The sequence below is a fragment of the Chionomys nivalis genome, chromosome 15 (genome assembly GCF_950005125.1).
Source record: "Chionomys nivalis chromosome 15, mChiNiv1.1, whole genome shotgun sequence".
Classification (NCBI taxonomy): Eukaryota; Metazoa; Chordata; class Mammalia; order Rodentia; family Cricetidae; genus Chionomys; species Chionomys nivalis.
Genome location: NC_080100.1, coordinates 28,284,942 through 28,299,281, shown reverse-complemented (window position 1 = coordinate 28,299,281; position 14,340 = coordinate 28,284,942). Strand labels below are relative to the sequence as shown.

General features: G+C 40.0%; 1 protein-coding gene across 4 annotated transcripts in view; it reads right to left on the bottom strand.

The window, feature by feature from the left end:
- The window catches only part of Nnt (nicotinamide nucleotide transhydrogenase), an 87,446-nt gene that overhangs the window by 41,986 nt on the left and 31,120 nt on the right, over nt 1-14,340 (bottom strand). For all 4 annotated transcript variants that reach the window (XM_057789984.1, XM_057789981.1, XM_057789983.1 and 1 more), the window contains exons 8-11: nt 5,817-5,950; nt 5,188-5,379; nt 4,352-4,505; nt 1,649-1,810 (exon numbers count right to left, since the gene is read on the bottom strand). In XM_057789984.1, the coding sequence (XP_057645967.1) occupies nt 1,649-1,810; nt 4,352-4,505; nt 5,188-5,379; nt 5,817-5,950 (642 nt within the window). The remainder of the gene's footprint in view (nt 1-1,648; nt 1,811-4,351; nt 4,506-5,187; nt 5,380-5,816; nt 5,951-14,340) is intronic.

The following is a 14,340-nucleotide window of genomic DNA, read 5'->3' as shown; positions in this document are numbered from 1 at the left end:
GTGCAATCTTCCTGATCAAAACTGTTGACAACATGCCTGTGCACTTTTCTTATTTTAAGTACTATTGTGGGTAAAAAGTTAACAAGCCTTGCATCCTTTGGCTTGAGGATATGACCTTCAACTTTCTACCAGTATCCTCATCAAGGTAAGTCATCAATGTCACTAGAGCCTGGCTTATAGGGAAATGTGACAACCAAACTACAAGGAATTAATCATTATCTATAGGCATTGATCAGGTTGCCACCAATTTGAGCTTTTCTGTATGCAGCACTTTTTAAAACTGGATGTACTCCATACAGAAATCCTAGGAGCTATGCCTAGGATATTCCAAGAGATAACCATGCGCTCCACCATGCTGGCTACTCATATGGGTCTCATTCCCTCACATCTAAGCCAATGTTGGAGGTCAAAGAGAACAACTCCTTGCAGCCATGTGCACTGCTATGAAAGCTCCCACCAAATAAATATGTTGGATGGTACCATTCCCTAGCAAGCTGTCTCCTGCTATGGAATAATGCTCTTGTGCACTGTAAAGATTTGCCACTTGAATTGGTTTAAAAAGACAGTGATTGGCCAGTAACCAGGCAGGAAGTATAGGCAGGGTGACCAGACTAAGAGAATTCTGGGAAGAAGAAAGGCAGAGATGCAATCACCAGTCAGACACAGAGGAAGCAAGATGAGAATGCCTTACTGAGAAAAGATACCAAGCCACATGGCTAAACATAGATAAGAATTATGGGTTAATTTAAGTTGTAAGAGGTAGTTACTAATAAGCCTGAGCAACTAGCCAAATAGTTTAAAATTAACATAAGCCTCTGTGTGCTTATTTGGGAATTTATGGCTGTGGGACTGGGTGGGACAGAAACTTCTGTCTACAGGGTACTTATGCGTAAACAACATGGTCAACCAAAGTCATACACAAACTTGGTAGATTGTTTAATTGATTTTAAGAAAAGACCCTAAAGGGTGTGGCAACTGATTCCATGAAACACCTTCTGGTTTTTAAATTTCATCAGTGGAATCCTTTCCTTAAAGTACATGATAATTGGAAAAAATATTAATGGATCCACACTGCTAGAAATGGGAACACAGGAAGGGCTAGCACATTCTATGGCATCCAGTTTGACAAGCCCACTCACCCTTGGGAACACCCAAGTCACTATAAAGCTGCCCTAGGCACTGGTGGGGGAAGTCCTTCTGTTTATGTGTTGCTTTCATTGGCTAATCAATAAAGAAACTGCTTGGCCTGATAGAGCTGAACTTAGGTAGGTGGAGAAGACAGAACTGAATTCTGGGAGGAAGAAAGCAGAGAGAGAGAGAACTGCCATGGAGCTGCCAGAATCAGACATGCTGAATCTTTCTGGTAAACCACGAACTCGTGGTGATACACACAGATTATTAGAAATGGGATAAATCAAGATGTGAGAATTAGACAATAAAAGGCTAGAGCTAATGGCCAGGCAGTGTTTAAATGAATACAGTTTCTGTGTGATTATTTTGGGTGTAAGCTAGCCGGGTGACTGGGAGGGAACAAAGGGCCACCCTCCTCATGCAACAAGACACCAGGAGTCATGATCTGAAAATGGACTTTATAGACTTCACCAAAACCTCCTATGACAGACTAAGAGCAAAGAACAAGAGAACAAACCTGAGATGGCATTAGTCACAGACATCAGTGGTGAGTGGAGAGCAGGGGTTACTCCCCAGACAGTGTGGTAACCAATAATGCCAGCCAGGCCAAAAGTGGTCACCATCTGAGAAAAGGCGAGGTTGGGGGCCACCATGCCCAAACCCAGCATCCCAGTGAGACCTAGAGGAAGAGAAAGAGAGTGAGATGGCCTGCAATGACCTCAGTAAACTTAAAAGTACATGCTCATGTACACACACAGAATAGTCAATGTCTTTCATTTTGTTCCCCAGCCAATAACCAGCAAGATTATTAAGACATTTGACCATTAAGATGTAAGGGAGATTATGGACGAAATCTACCTTAACTGACCACTCCCCCCAAATGAAATGCAAAGATCTAGTAATATTTATGAGCCAACTTCAGAACAATTTACACATTTCCCTGTGCCTAACTTTGTCCCCTTCTATTTTAACGTTTACTGACAGTGTCCCGTGTGTTTATACAAGCCTACAGAAGAGCAGCAATGCACTCTCTCCTCAGACAGGATATAACCTTTACAAGACAGGACTTTTATGAGGCCAATTTTATGTCATTCTCAGTTGTGACTGAGCAACAGAGGTTTCCAAGACCAGGAAGGATTTCATTCACTCCAGCACCTCCCCGAAACATATGGCTTCCACCCACCCAGGACAGAAATTTTGCAATTGCTCCCGAGTCTGGACTGGACTGCTGGCCAGGGCAGTTAGCTCCAGCCTCAACACCAAGTCAGCAAACAGAGTTTTATAAAGAGAAGAAAAAAAATAACTACAAATTAAATTAAGAATGTGCAGAAACAAACAGCCAGCTCTGAACATACATTTTTAATTATCGCCTTCCTTAATAACAACCATGTGGATAGCTGTTCTGCAACAGAAGAAAAAGGGTTACCTAGTGGTCAGTAAAAACAGACACACTGGGCAATGGGGGAGCTGGAAGCACCCTTTCCTGAATAAGGGTCCTTGAGTTCAGCAGGAGCTTTGTCAGTGGTGTAGCTGAAGGAACAGCTGTGGACGTTAATTTACCTTGAAGTTGACTATTCTTAATGAAGATTTTCCTACTCATATTCAGTATTTCAAAAGTTCTAACACAAGGCTTGCTAAATCTCTGGGAGAGAGTCAGATAAATATTTTGGCTTTCCAGTGACTGATAAGACACTATATAGAGTTATGATTAGTCATGTTGTCTTAAGCCAGACTGTCTCATTCAAATCTTCATCCTGCTGCTTGCTAGTGACTGATCTTAGACATGTTATGTACCTCTGTGTGTTTTAATGTCCTCATTCATAACATTACTAACCCTCGTGTCTTTATCTTCAAAAGGAATATGGTAATATTCCCACATCACTGAGTTGTTATAAGGCATAGATGAGCTAATATATATGAAGGACAGAGCACAGTGCCTGGTGTTTATTAAATACTCACCTCTATTCCAATCATATTAGCCAGAAAGGACTAACTCAGCAAAATCCACAGAGCCTCCCAATGAACAAAGACACAAATGATATCACATATAGGAAGGTTTTCTTATCAACGCTCCAATTATCTAGCAGAAATGCCTTGCCTTGATAAACATGACAGAAATCTCAAAAACTAAATTATCCCATATGCCCTGCTCCATTTTCTTCTACACCTCAAAGAGAGATGGAAATTCGTGGTCCTGCTTAGGAAACACCGCAAGAGCAATACAATCATCTTAAATCATCTTATTTCATTTCTTTTCTTTAGCAAGCGAGTGCAAGTAGGGACACGGCCCCATCTCCTGACAGTACGCACCAGCAGAAGCCTCTCGGTCGCCTTGCTGAGCCTTGCTCTTTATTCAAGGAGAGTTACTTTAAGTTAGCTTTAAAACATCTGGCCTCACATGGGAATTCGGGGAATGCTGAGCCTACAAGAATCCTGCCTGCCTGCTGCTCTCTTAATTCGTTATAGTGTGCTTTGGTTTTGTTTTTGCTTTGACACTAAGCAGATCTAAACTTGTTCATTCCTTCAATGAGGAAGAAAGCAATTTCCAATCAAATGCCCACATTTTAGCTTCTCACGATACAGAGCCAAAAAGAATATGTCTCACTATTTTACAGTAATTCTTTAGTGATTTCAAAAAGATGACTCTAAAACAAAAGCAAACAAAAGAACTTGTGACCCGTTATAAAGAAAAAAATCAAAATTAAAATATTAAAGTTTCTTAGGTAACTTAGAATGCTAGTCTAATATTCAAGACTATCCCTTACCTCAAACTATTTATAATTCAAACAAGTTTTTGGTTGCTCGGTCTTACCCAGTTATACAGATCGCCACAAACTAGTGTCTTACAAAACACAAAAAGATCTTGATTTGCATACATTCAACATCAGCACACTCTGACACTCTTACTCAACAGCTTTGATACAGGCAATATCGGTGCCCATATTGAAGATGTTTTCTGTAAAATGTATTAACACCTTATATGTGATTTCACATGCCTTCACTCCAGTACTTAACAAAGTGATTGTGTTATTTTGGGTAATCAATACACTCTCCAATCCCAGAGAGCAGGGACAGGCGACATACGGTAAAGTCGGACACATCAGGCCCAGTATACTGGGATCCAAAGAATAACAATAATATTCCATTTATTAATCATGATAATGAACATAGGACATACAAAACTCAATCAGTGCTCAGTCTTAATGAATGTTATTCTCACCGGCCGCATACACGGAGGCTGTGGTCAGTGTCTTCGTGTACATTGAAACGGTGCCTGCTTTCTCTGCTTCCAGTTCAGCCACCGTCTTCTGTTTTACTGGGGCTTCTTGGGGGATATTTTTTGGTGTGGGGGCTGGAAAAATCACATTGCCATCCTAACAAATATTAGAAAATAGTATTTTTAAAGTCAAGTTGGAAGTTCAAAATGACTTACAGAAGACAGTTCACTTTGAAAAACTTTGGTGTAAATATAATTGTAATGTATATTAATGTATGTGTATATATTTAATTTTAATGTAAATTCATATAATTTACAAAGTGAGTATATAAGTGTATAGCATTAGTGCTATACATATATAATTTTTATATGTCTGGGGCATATATCTAAGAATACTAATTGAACCCTGAAAAGTAAGTACAAGAGACAATAATTCATTTTTCCTGATTAAATTTCTACTTCTGGTTTTCAAAAGAGTTGTATATTTTTAGTGCTCATACTTGAATTCATGATATACTTTCTTTAAATCATTCTCTATTTTTAAACAGTTTCCATTACATGTCAATGCTTTATTACAATATATCTTTTTTTTTTTTTTTTTTTTGGTTTTTCGAGACAGGGTTTCTCTGTGGCTTTGGAGCCTGTCCTGGAACTAGCTCTTGTAGACCAGGCTGGTCTCGAACTCACAGAGATCCGCCTGCCTCTGCCTCCCGAGTGCTGGGATTAAAGGCGTGTGCCACCATCGCCTGGCTTACAATATATCTTTATCCCAAAAGAAGGCTCTTCTGTGACCCTGAATCCAAGCTACCCTAGGAGCACAGGAGGAGAGGAGCACCTACCTTCATCACCACAGTTCCCCGGATGACGTGACTCATGGTACCAAAGTCAAAATCATCCTTCACTTCAAAATGAAAGTTATCCTTGTCAGGGCTGATGGCCTTCAGGAGTTTGGTGATGTTGTTGGAGTACAGCGTGCTGGCCTGAGTGGCCATGCGACTGGGGAGGTCCGTGTAGCCAATATGAGTAATTCCCTAAAGGAAAAAGCATGTCGTCACAAAAGTCAGCCCCTACCCCTGCATTATGAGCTTTATGTCCATTTTCTAAATCTTTTTCCAAGCTTTCGTGGATTGTCTTTTAGCTTTCCATCTTCAGTTTCTACAAATACTTCAAAGGGATCAATAGCTCTTAGGGAGGACTTGGGCTGCCGCTCTGGGGAAGAGCTAACAGTATGCCTAGTGTGCTTTACTTGTGGTAGGCCCTGGGTTTGATCCCCAGCACCATAAAGAAATTTAAAAGAGGGACAAGTAAAGCCCTCAGTTGAGACCTGGGGATAGGACTCAGGAAGGCCAATTCAATGTATTGTATTTCTGTATTAAATTCTCAAAGAATTAGTAAAATTATTTTTTAAACCACACAAGTCACTGGATATCACAGGATATAGAGGCAAGAAGACACTTTCTTGGTATACCTTATGAACGTAAAGTTCTCCCGGCTTAGTGGTTTCAAAGTTTCCGCCAGCCTCAGCAGCTAAATCCACAACAACCGAACCTTCCTTCATTGATTCAATCATTTCCTTACTAAATAAAATGGGCGCTTTTTTACCTGATAAAATCAAAACACAAAACAAATTAGAATATTCTTCTAATTGGTACAGTAGGCTATCTGCATTCAAGGCTTCATGATGTGAAAAGTCAATTCTTTATCAGATATTCCGAAGACAAGGGCATAAACGAGACCAGCCATTCACTTCGGGCAAAGATGTGTCTGGGCTGCAGAGTGGGCACCATTCAGCTGGCAAACAAGCCTCACCGTATGGTTGGCCTGAGCGATCTCGGCCATGCTCTCCCCAGCTGGCTTACATCTAGGACCATTTACGGAGAGATTTTATTTGTTTAAAAAGAATACGTAAAATAAGCCATTATGGAAACTATGTTCACCCAAACTGAACAATTCACAAAGGTCACACATGTCAAGAGTACATTCAGTGCTAATTTATGAATTACGAAATAGAACAGTTCCATTCCTCTTAGCAAATGTCACCAGATTTTCCGATTCATTACCCACCTTAATCAGACAGAGGATAACTACTAGATGAGACCAGAAAGTGCCATGAAATAAACACCACAGCACTGCACGGCTCCAAAGGGCCAGGAAGCGCTCGTGTGCTTGTATTCCCAACTATCGATCCTCCGCCTGTGAAGTCAGTCCTATCTCTACCTGGTCCTGGGAGTACAGAAGGAGACAAACAGCAGTGTTCCCTGTTCTCATGGGATACATTCTGCTTATGTGCTAATCCACAGTCTAAATCACAAGGTGTTTTAGGAGGCTCACTAGTTCCTATACAGGATAAGTCCCCAACAAATACCTGAGCCAAGAGAGAAAGGAAACAGACTTGCATGGTTGGTAGAAAGAAAGTTGAACACCGATAGCCTCATTTCTAACCCTTTTTTTAATTTTTAATTTACAGGCTTTTAGTAAAAACACTTTTATATACTGACATCAATTAAACATTACATTTGTATTAAAACCATCTCATTATCAAATCACTTGACAGAGATACATACGATTCCAAAAGAAAAAAATAATATAGATGTAAACTAAAATAATTTAGTTGTAGTACAGATGGAAACAATTATAAAGATATATCTGAGTGTTCAGGGTTACCTCAATCTTTTTGGTACAAACTTCATACAAGATAAAGTCCAAATCCTTACTCCCAAAGGCTTTTTCCCCCTGGGTGAACAGTTCTTTCTAGCATCTCTACTTGCTTTCCTTCTGGGCCATCCACTTCAGCAATGCTGGACTAGCTACCAAAAGATCCCTTAATAACGGTTCTCTTTTCTGAGTTCCCGTAAACGAACAAGAATCAAAAGGCATTTTCTCCCAGTCTGGTAGCTAGAGGTTTTCCAAACTCCTCAGCAGCATTCCTTTCCTCTTCTCTCCCCAAGTAGTAAACAAAGGCACCTTGAATATTTTCCCGAGCCTTGAGAATCGGAGAAAGCAACACATATACATCCAGGACTTTTCCCATAAGAAAGCCCATGCTTCTCAGCTCCCCAGAGACTGGTCACCAAGCCGTGGTAGCTGCATCCACACAATCTAAAGTGTTGACCTAGACTTTCCAGATGTGTTACTGTCATCGCCATCCCACCCTCTTATGCAGGGCTGCTGCTTAAAGCAGCCACCTTCTTGTTACAGCTTTTACTTCCACCTTATTTATGCCCTCCAGACTTGGGCTCACAGGACTAAAACAACCATTTAAGATGCAGAATGATCCTCTCTGGCTTCTGACTAACGCAAGCCGTGGCTACTCACGCCACCAATCTTATCTGGCATCTAACTAATTTGTTTTGCTATAGTAAAGTTCATCTATATCTGATGAAAAAAAAATTTAATTGTATATGTGTATGGTGGTGGGGAGTATTTGGATGCCAAGGTATACAAGTGGAGGTCTGAGGTCAACTGTGGAAGTCAGGTCTCTCTTTGAATTGTGAGAGTCCCGGGTATCAAACTCAGGTCACCAGATTTGGTGGCAAGTGCTCTTACCCCCTGAGACATCTCACCAATTCTGCTATGAGCTTTTGACTTGCAAGTATTTCCTGTCTTTTAATTTATTTTTTTGTTGTTGTTGTTGTGGTGGTGGTGGTGGTGGTGGTGGTGGTTGGTTGGTTGGTTGGTTGGTTGGTTGGTTAGTTTTGAGTGCTTGAGTTGAAGCCATTACCTCAGGCATACTAAACAAGTGATTGACCTCTGTATCTATATTTCTAATACAAATTTCACCTTTTAAAAACATGCCTCTGTGGCTTATCTATAACTTGTTATATTTTGGAAGATGTGATTTGGAAGAAGGTCTCCTATAGCCCTGGCTGATCTAAAAGGCACTATGTGACTAGAGCTGGCCTTAAACCTCTGATCCTGTCACCTCTACTGCACAGTATTTAGATTACAGGCCTGTGTCTCCATTCCTATCTAGATTTTCAAATGGTTCTAGTGATACCTTATGGTCCCACTAAGTAAGTATTTAGTGGGAAATAATATACTATTGTCTCAAAAGTGACTGAGTTTCAGAATAATAATAAAAACCATACAATGTAAGTTATATCAAGACACCAATGTGCAAAGGTTTTTTTTTTTTTTTTTTTTTTTTTTGGTTTTTCGAGACAGGGTTTCTCTGTGGCTTTGGAGCCTGTCCTGGAACTAGCTCTGTAGACCAGGCTGGTCTCGAACTCACAGAGATCCGCCTGCCTCTGCCTCCCAAGTGCTGATGTCTTTCTTGCTCAGTGGTAGCTTTCAAGATCAGTCACTAATTGTGTTTTTAAAGTACATAATAGAATATGTAATCTAAACTACATATACCTACTTATATGTGCATATGTAAGTCACCCATAGTCTATATAACTCGTAATAAGTTCCATCATAGCATTCACTAATATCAGAGCATACTTAAGTGGTTAGACTAATTTATTTTCTTCTCTGTACTTTTGCTTATCTCCCAAATGTCCTAATTTTAAAATTAAGAAATCTCAATAAGGTCTGCGGGGAGGGAGGGTTACAATGAAGGACAGAACAACACAGCTGCCTGCAAGTACTCACATGTGGATTAACTTTTTTTTTATTCTGGAAACTGAAAAAATGAAAATTGAAAACAGAAGGGGGAAATATAGCCAAAAGAGAAGCAGGATAGTGAACAGCGTTCCAAATGAGCAGATCCTCAAAAGAATAGGTCAGAAGGGAGAAAGACTAGGATGATGATCGCAACAGAGTATCTTAGTAGAACAGTCCAGTAGGATGAAAATGTAGCTGCATGATAAACACGGTATCCAAAATAAAGGAAAGAAGGGACAACAAGAGGTCTAGGTTTGGGGGGAAGTTTTCTATTCAAACTGAACATCCTATTTTTAACTAAGATCCACGTAGATTATATATAATTGTAAGAGAACTGGCCCAGACAGAGAAAGAGAGAAGCAAAACACTTTAGAATCTTTCTCTAGTTTGTGGACTTAAAAAAAAATTCCTAAATTTAAATAATAAGAAAAATTACAAAATAAACACAAACCGACTTAAATAATTCCAACTCCAGGAGACCAAACTCCCTCTCTGGCTTCTGTGAGCATCTGGATGCCTGTATACACACACACACACACACACACACACACACAAAATTGTAAAGGCCAGACTGGTCCACACAGAGAATTCCAGGTGAGCAGGTGTATACAGTGAGATCCTGTCTCAGATAAATAAATCTTTGGAGAAAACCAAAAAAAAAAAATTAAAAATATTTTAATTCACAGAAATTAAAATTAAAAAAGCAAAAATATTAAGATCTTACTAGAAGACTGAAGAGATGACTTGGTGCTTAAGAGCACATACTATTCTTGCAGAGGACCTGAGTTTGATTCCCAGAACCCACATCAGATAGCTCACAATTGCCTGTAACTTTAGTACCAAAGGATCCAATGAGGAGGAGAATGTGATCAAAATACATTATGTGTACTTATTGAAATGCACAGCTTTTACAAGCTAATAAAGGAAAATTATTATACTTTATGTTTAAATGAAACAATTAACTGGACAATCTCTTCATGAGATTATGCACAACAAAATCTTTCAGGAAAGTCGTTTGTTGGGTGTTTGTAAATTGGCAGAAAGAAGCCCGGATGTTGGCCCCTCTATTAGTTTCCCTTTTACTTTAGAGAAGTAAATGTGAAAACGCAGACACAGGAATAATGCAGAAAATGTTATCAGAATGCTGTTTTAACTAACAAAGAGCAAAAATAAAGTTTTGACTCTGGGTAAACAGCAAAATCATATGAATTTGAAAAAGAAAATTCCATAAAACCATTAAGGTAGGGGCTGGAGAGATGGCTCAGAGGTTAAGAGCACTGACTGCTCTTCCAGAGGTCCTGAGTTCAATTCCCAGCAACCACATGATGGCTCACAACCATCTGTAATGAGGTCTGGTGCCCTCTTCTGGCCTGCAAGTATACATGCAAGCAGAACACTGTATATGTAATAAATAAATAAATCTTAAAAAAAAAAAAAAACATTAAGACATACTGACAGGGTTCTTAATGACCATCACATTGCATCAAATACCTACAGACTACTGAATGGTGAAAAAGTGTGCAACCTCTTAATCCCAGCATTGTTAAGATGTATTGAACAAAGGCAGAAAGAAAGGATTAAAAATGTAAATAGTATTTCTAGCCAAACCAAGAGGCCACCTCTTATTTTTATTTCCTACTATGTGTTTTATTTCATGTCTAGCAAAAGTCATATAGCCTTTTTATTGTGTGTGATCTATGCATGTGTATGTGCTCATGGATGCACATGGAGTAGGGTGTTGCACATGCTTGCATGCAGATGGCAGAGGTCAACATTTGATGTCTTCCCATATTGATCTCCACTTTTTTTTTAAGATAGGGTCACTCATTGAACCTGGAGCTTATTGACTGGGTATGCTGACTCGTCAACAAGCTCCAAAAACCAACCCCGTCTCCTCCCCACCAGCACTGGGGTTGTAGCTGCACGTGCTACCAGGCTGTCTCTTTACATGAGTGTTGGGGATCTGAACTCTCTAGTCTTTATGCTTGTTTGTGTTATCTCCCCAATGCCACAGACTATTCTTGTTTTAAAAAACAAAAGTAAGGTATAATCACAGACAATTCTTCCTGTAAGCTAAGAACACGGTTTGATATTTATTACTAGAAATATTAGAATAGCTCATGGAGTGACCTATTTACTTACGTTACCAACCCAAAAACTGTGACCTGACCTACAGAGCTGTGCTTAGGACAACCTGACAGAAGAAGACAGACAACGACGAGAATGGGAAAAATACACAGACTTTTCACACTGTGTCACAGTGTCGTCCAACATCCACTTCAAAATCTCTCAAATGTAAAGATAAAACAAAATGAGGATAAAAGGCAAAAGGAGAATTTCATATTTTCTCTGATGCAAATGCAGAAGGAAGCAGAGGGGCTGACATGGGTAAGAAGTCTGGGGGATGGTGTGGGGGGTTCTTGCTTTTCAAGGTACAGTTGGGCTTTCCTATTCTGAAGCCCGGTGTTAATAATTTAGTCCTGTGGTACATTTACACAATGGAGTATTACACAGTAAAAAAAAAAAAAAATACATCTTGAAATTTGCAGACAAATGGGTGGATCTAGAAAACATCATATTGAGTGAGGTAATCCAGACCCAGAAAGACAATTATCACATGTACTCACTCATAAGAGGCTTTTAGACATAAAGCAAAGAAAAACCAGCCTACAATTCACAATCCCAGAGAACCTAGACAACAATGAGACATATATGGATCTAATTGACATGGGAAGTAGAAAAGACAAGATCTCCTGAGTAAATTGGGAGCATGGGGACCTTGGGAAGGGACAAGAAGGGAGGGGAGTAGAGAAAAACAATAAAATAAAAAAAAAATTAGTCCTTTATCTTTAAAAAAAAAAAAGTAGCATTTACAGACAGGCTAGGACTGTTACATTTCCATACACCACCCATCTAAAAATAAATAAACAAATATAAAAAATTAACAAAAAGAGAAAATCATTTACATATTTCCTGGCAAGATATGAACTGAGTGAAAGATTTGACATAATCTGCATGCAATTTTTGGGGGGCCCTTCCTGGTTCACGGACATTGAGTTCCTCGATGTTACTCTAAGTTACTGAGTCCCTCCCCATTTGGGAGTGATTTCTATTCTTCTGCCGAGGCAATGGTAAGACAGCGGCACTCGTGGCCGCCACTCATCTTTCCTCCACAGCTCTCTGTTAGAAAAGCAGCAGGGTTCTAAAGGCTCTCACCTGGGGTGGGGTGAGGAGGAGATGGGGATGGGGGTTGGGGGATGGACAGACTGTAGCTCAGAGGTAGAGCACTTGCCTATAATGCATGAGGCCCTGGGTTCAATCCTCAGTCCCTAGTGCCCATATAAATCAATTCTCAGAAAATTTTAACTATGTCATTTTCTGTTGAATCAACTGTTGTGTGAGATAAACGAGAGCGTGTCAGGTTAGTGCACAGCTTCCTGGGATCCCTGTGCTGCACCACAAATGTAACTGTGCATTCTACCAACAACCTGTATTCTGCTGTAAGGACGTGTGGTTGTAACTCATCTCAATTGTGTTCAAGTCACTGTCTCATGGTGATCGGACTGGACTCAAACTTGTTATGCAGTCAACGATGACAGTGAACTGGCAATCCTCCTGCCTCTGTTCTTCGAGTGCTCTTAGATTTGCAGACGTGAGACTATGAGACTATGCTCATCTTAGATTTACTCTGGAATATTAATGAACTTACAGAATATTTTCATAATCATGATTTCCTCAATAAATTTATACTGGGCATGCAGTTTAAAAGCATTGGAATTAGAAGCTACTAGAAAAGTTGCTCATTTCTGAAAACAGCTTATAGCAAAGGAAAACATCCCTGACTCCTCTGCAGTACTAAATTCAAAAAGAGTGGCTTCGGTTAAACCAAATAACAAAGAAGAGCTATTTCCAGGAAAATCTTGTAATGTATCTCTCTCAGTAAATCAAGACTAACATGGTCATCTGAAATCAATAAATCCACACAAGCAACTCTGATCAAGGAAGAAGCAGGAGGGGAGAAAGGTGGGAAAGGGGAGAGGATAATATAGAGGAAGGGAGGAGAAAGGAGGGGAGGGGAGGAGAAGGGAGGGGGGAAGAAGAGAAGAGGGAAGAGGAGAGGAGAGGAGGGAAGGGAAGAGGAGAGGAATTAAAAAGAAGCCACTAAAACTATTAAGAACAAAAAGACACCAAGATGAAATAGATTAACCACAAGTTTTTATAATGATTCCAAAAAGCAGAGAGAATTATTTACTGGAATTACTCAATGACATGTAATCATGGGGAAATTCCTAACTTCCTGGCCTGTAAAGCATCAAATTAGAGACTCAAGAAAAACTTTCTGCCTTCACACAGCGTGATAAATTTAATTCCATACTCACAGATGCATAATTTAAATCATAGAACCTGTTTACCTAAAACCGAAAGTATCTCTCACCAACAAGTACTACAAAGGACAGTCTTAAATATAATGCTATACTGGATGTATAACTGGAAAGCAGTAAAGAAAATAGTTCGAACATCAATCAGTGTTTTACATGTGAAGAATTTCATTATTAACTGGATGTGGTGGCATATGCCTAGAATCTTAGCACTTGGGAGAGCAAGGCGGGAGGATCAGGAATTCAACCTAGTCACCTGCTAGGGAGTAAGGTCAAGGGCAGCCTGCAGTATATGAGACCCCATCAGCAGAGGAGGAGGAAGAAAGACCCAGTATAACAAGAATTTTGCACAGTTATGGTTTGAATATGAACTATCCCCCCATAGCCTTGCATAGTTGGGGTTTGATTGCTAATGGGATTTGGGGAAATGACTGGATCCTGAGGGCACTGATCCAACAAATAGATCAATCCCTTGGGAGATAGCATCCTCCGTCTGCAGAGATAGCATCCTCCGTCTGCAGAGATAGCATCCTCCGTCTGCAGAGAGAGCATCCTCCGTCTGCAGAGAGAGCATCCTCCGTCTGCAGAGAGAGCATCCTCCGTCTGCAGAGATAGTATCCTCCATCTCACTTCCCTCACTTCTGTCCTCCTCATCGCCTTCCTGCCCTTCATGACCTAAGATACCACAGTTGCTGAGGGATGCATTAATATCTTCTTTTAGAATTTGTATGTTGATTGCTAAGCCCCAGAATGCAACTGACTGAATTTGGAGATGGGGCTGTTAAAGAGGTAATTGAATTAACTGTGGGCCTGAGCCTAACTTTATTGGTATCCTTAAAGGGGAAGAAATTAAATGTCAAAAGTAATACCAGGGAAGCATACGCACAGAGAACAGAGGCCTGAGAAGGATGGCCATCTTCAACCAAGAAAAGCAGTCTCGGAGAGACTAATGCTGCCAACAACTTGATCATAAATTGATAGACCCCCAAAGGGTGAGAAGATAAGTTT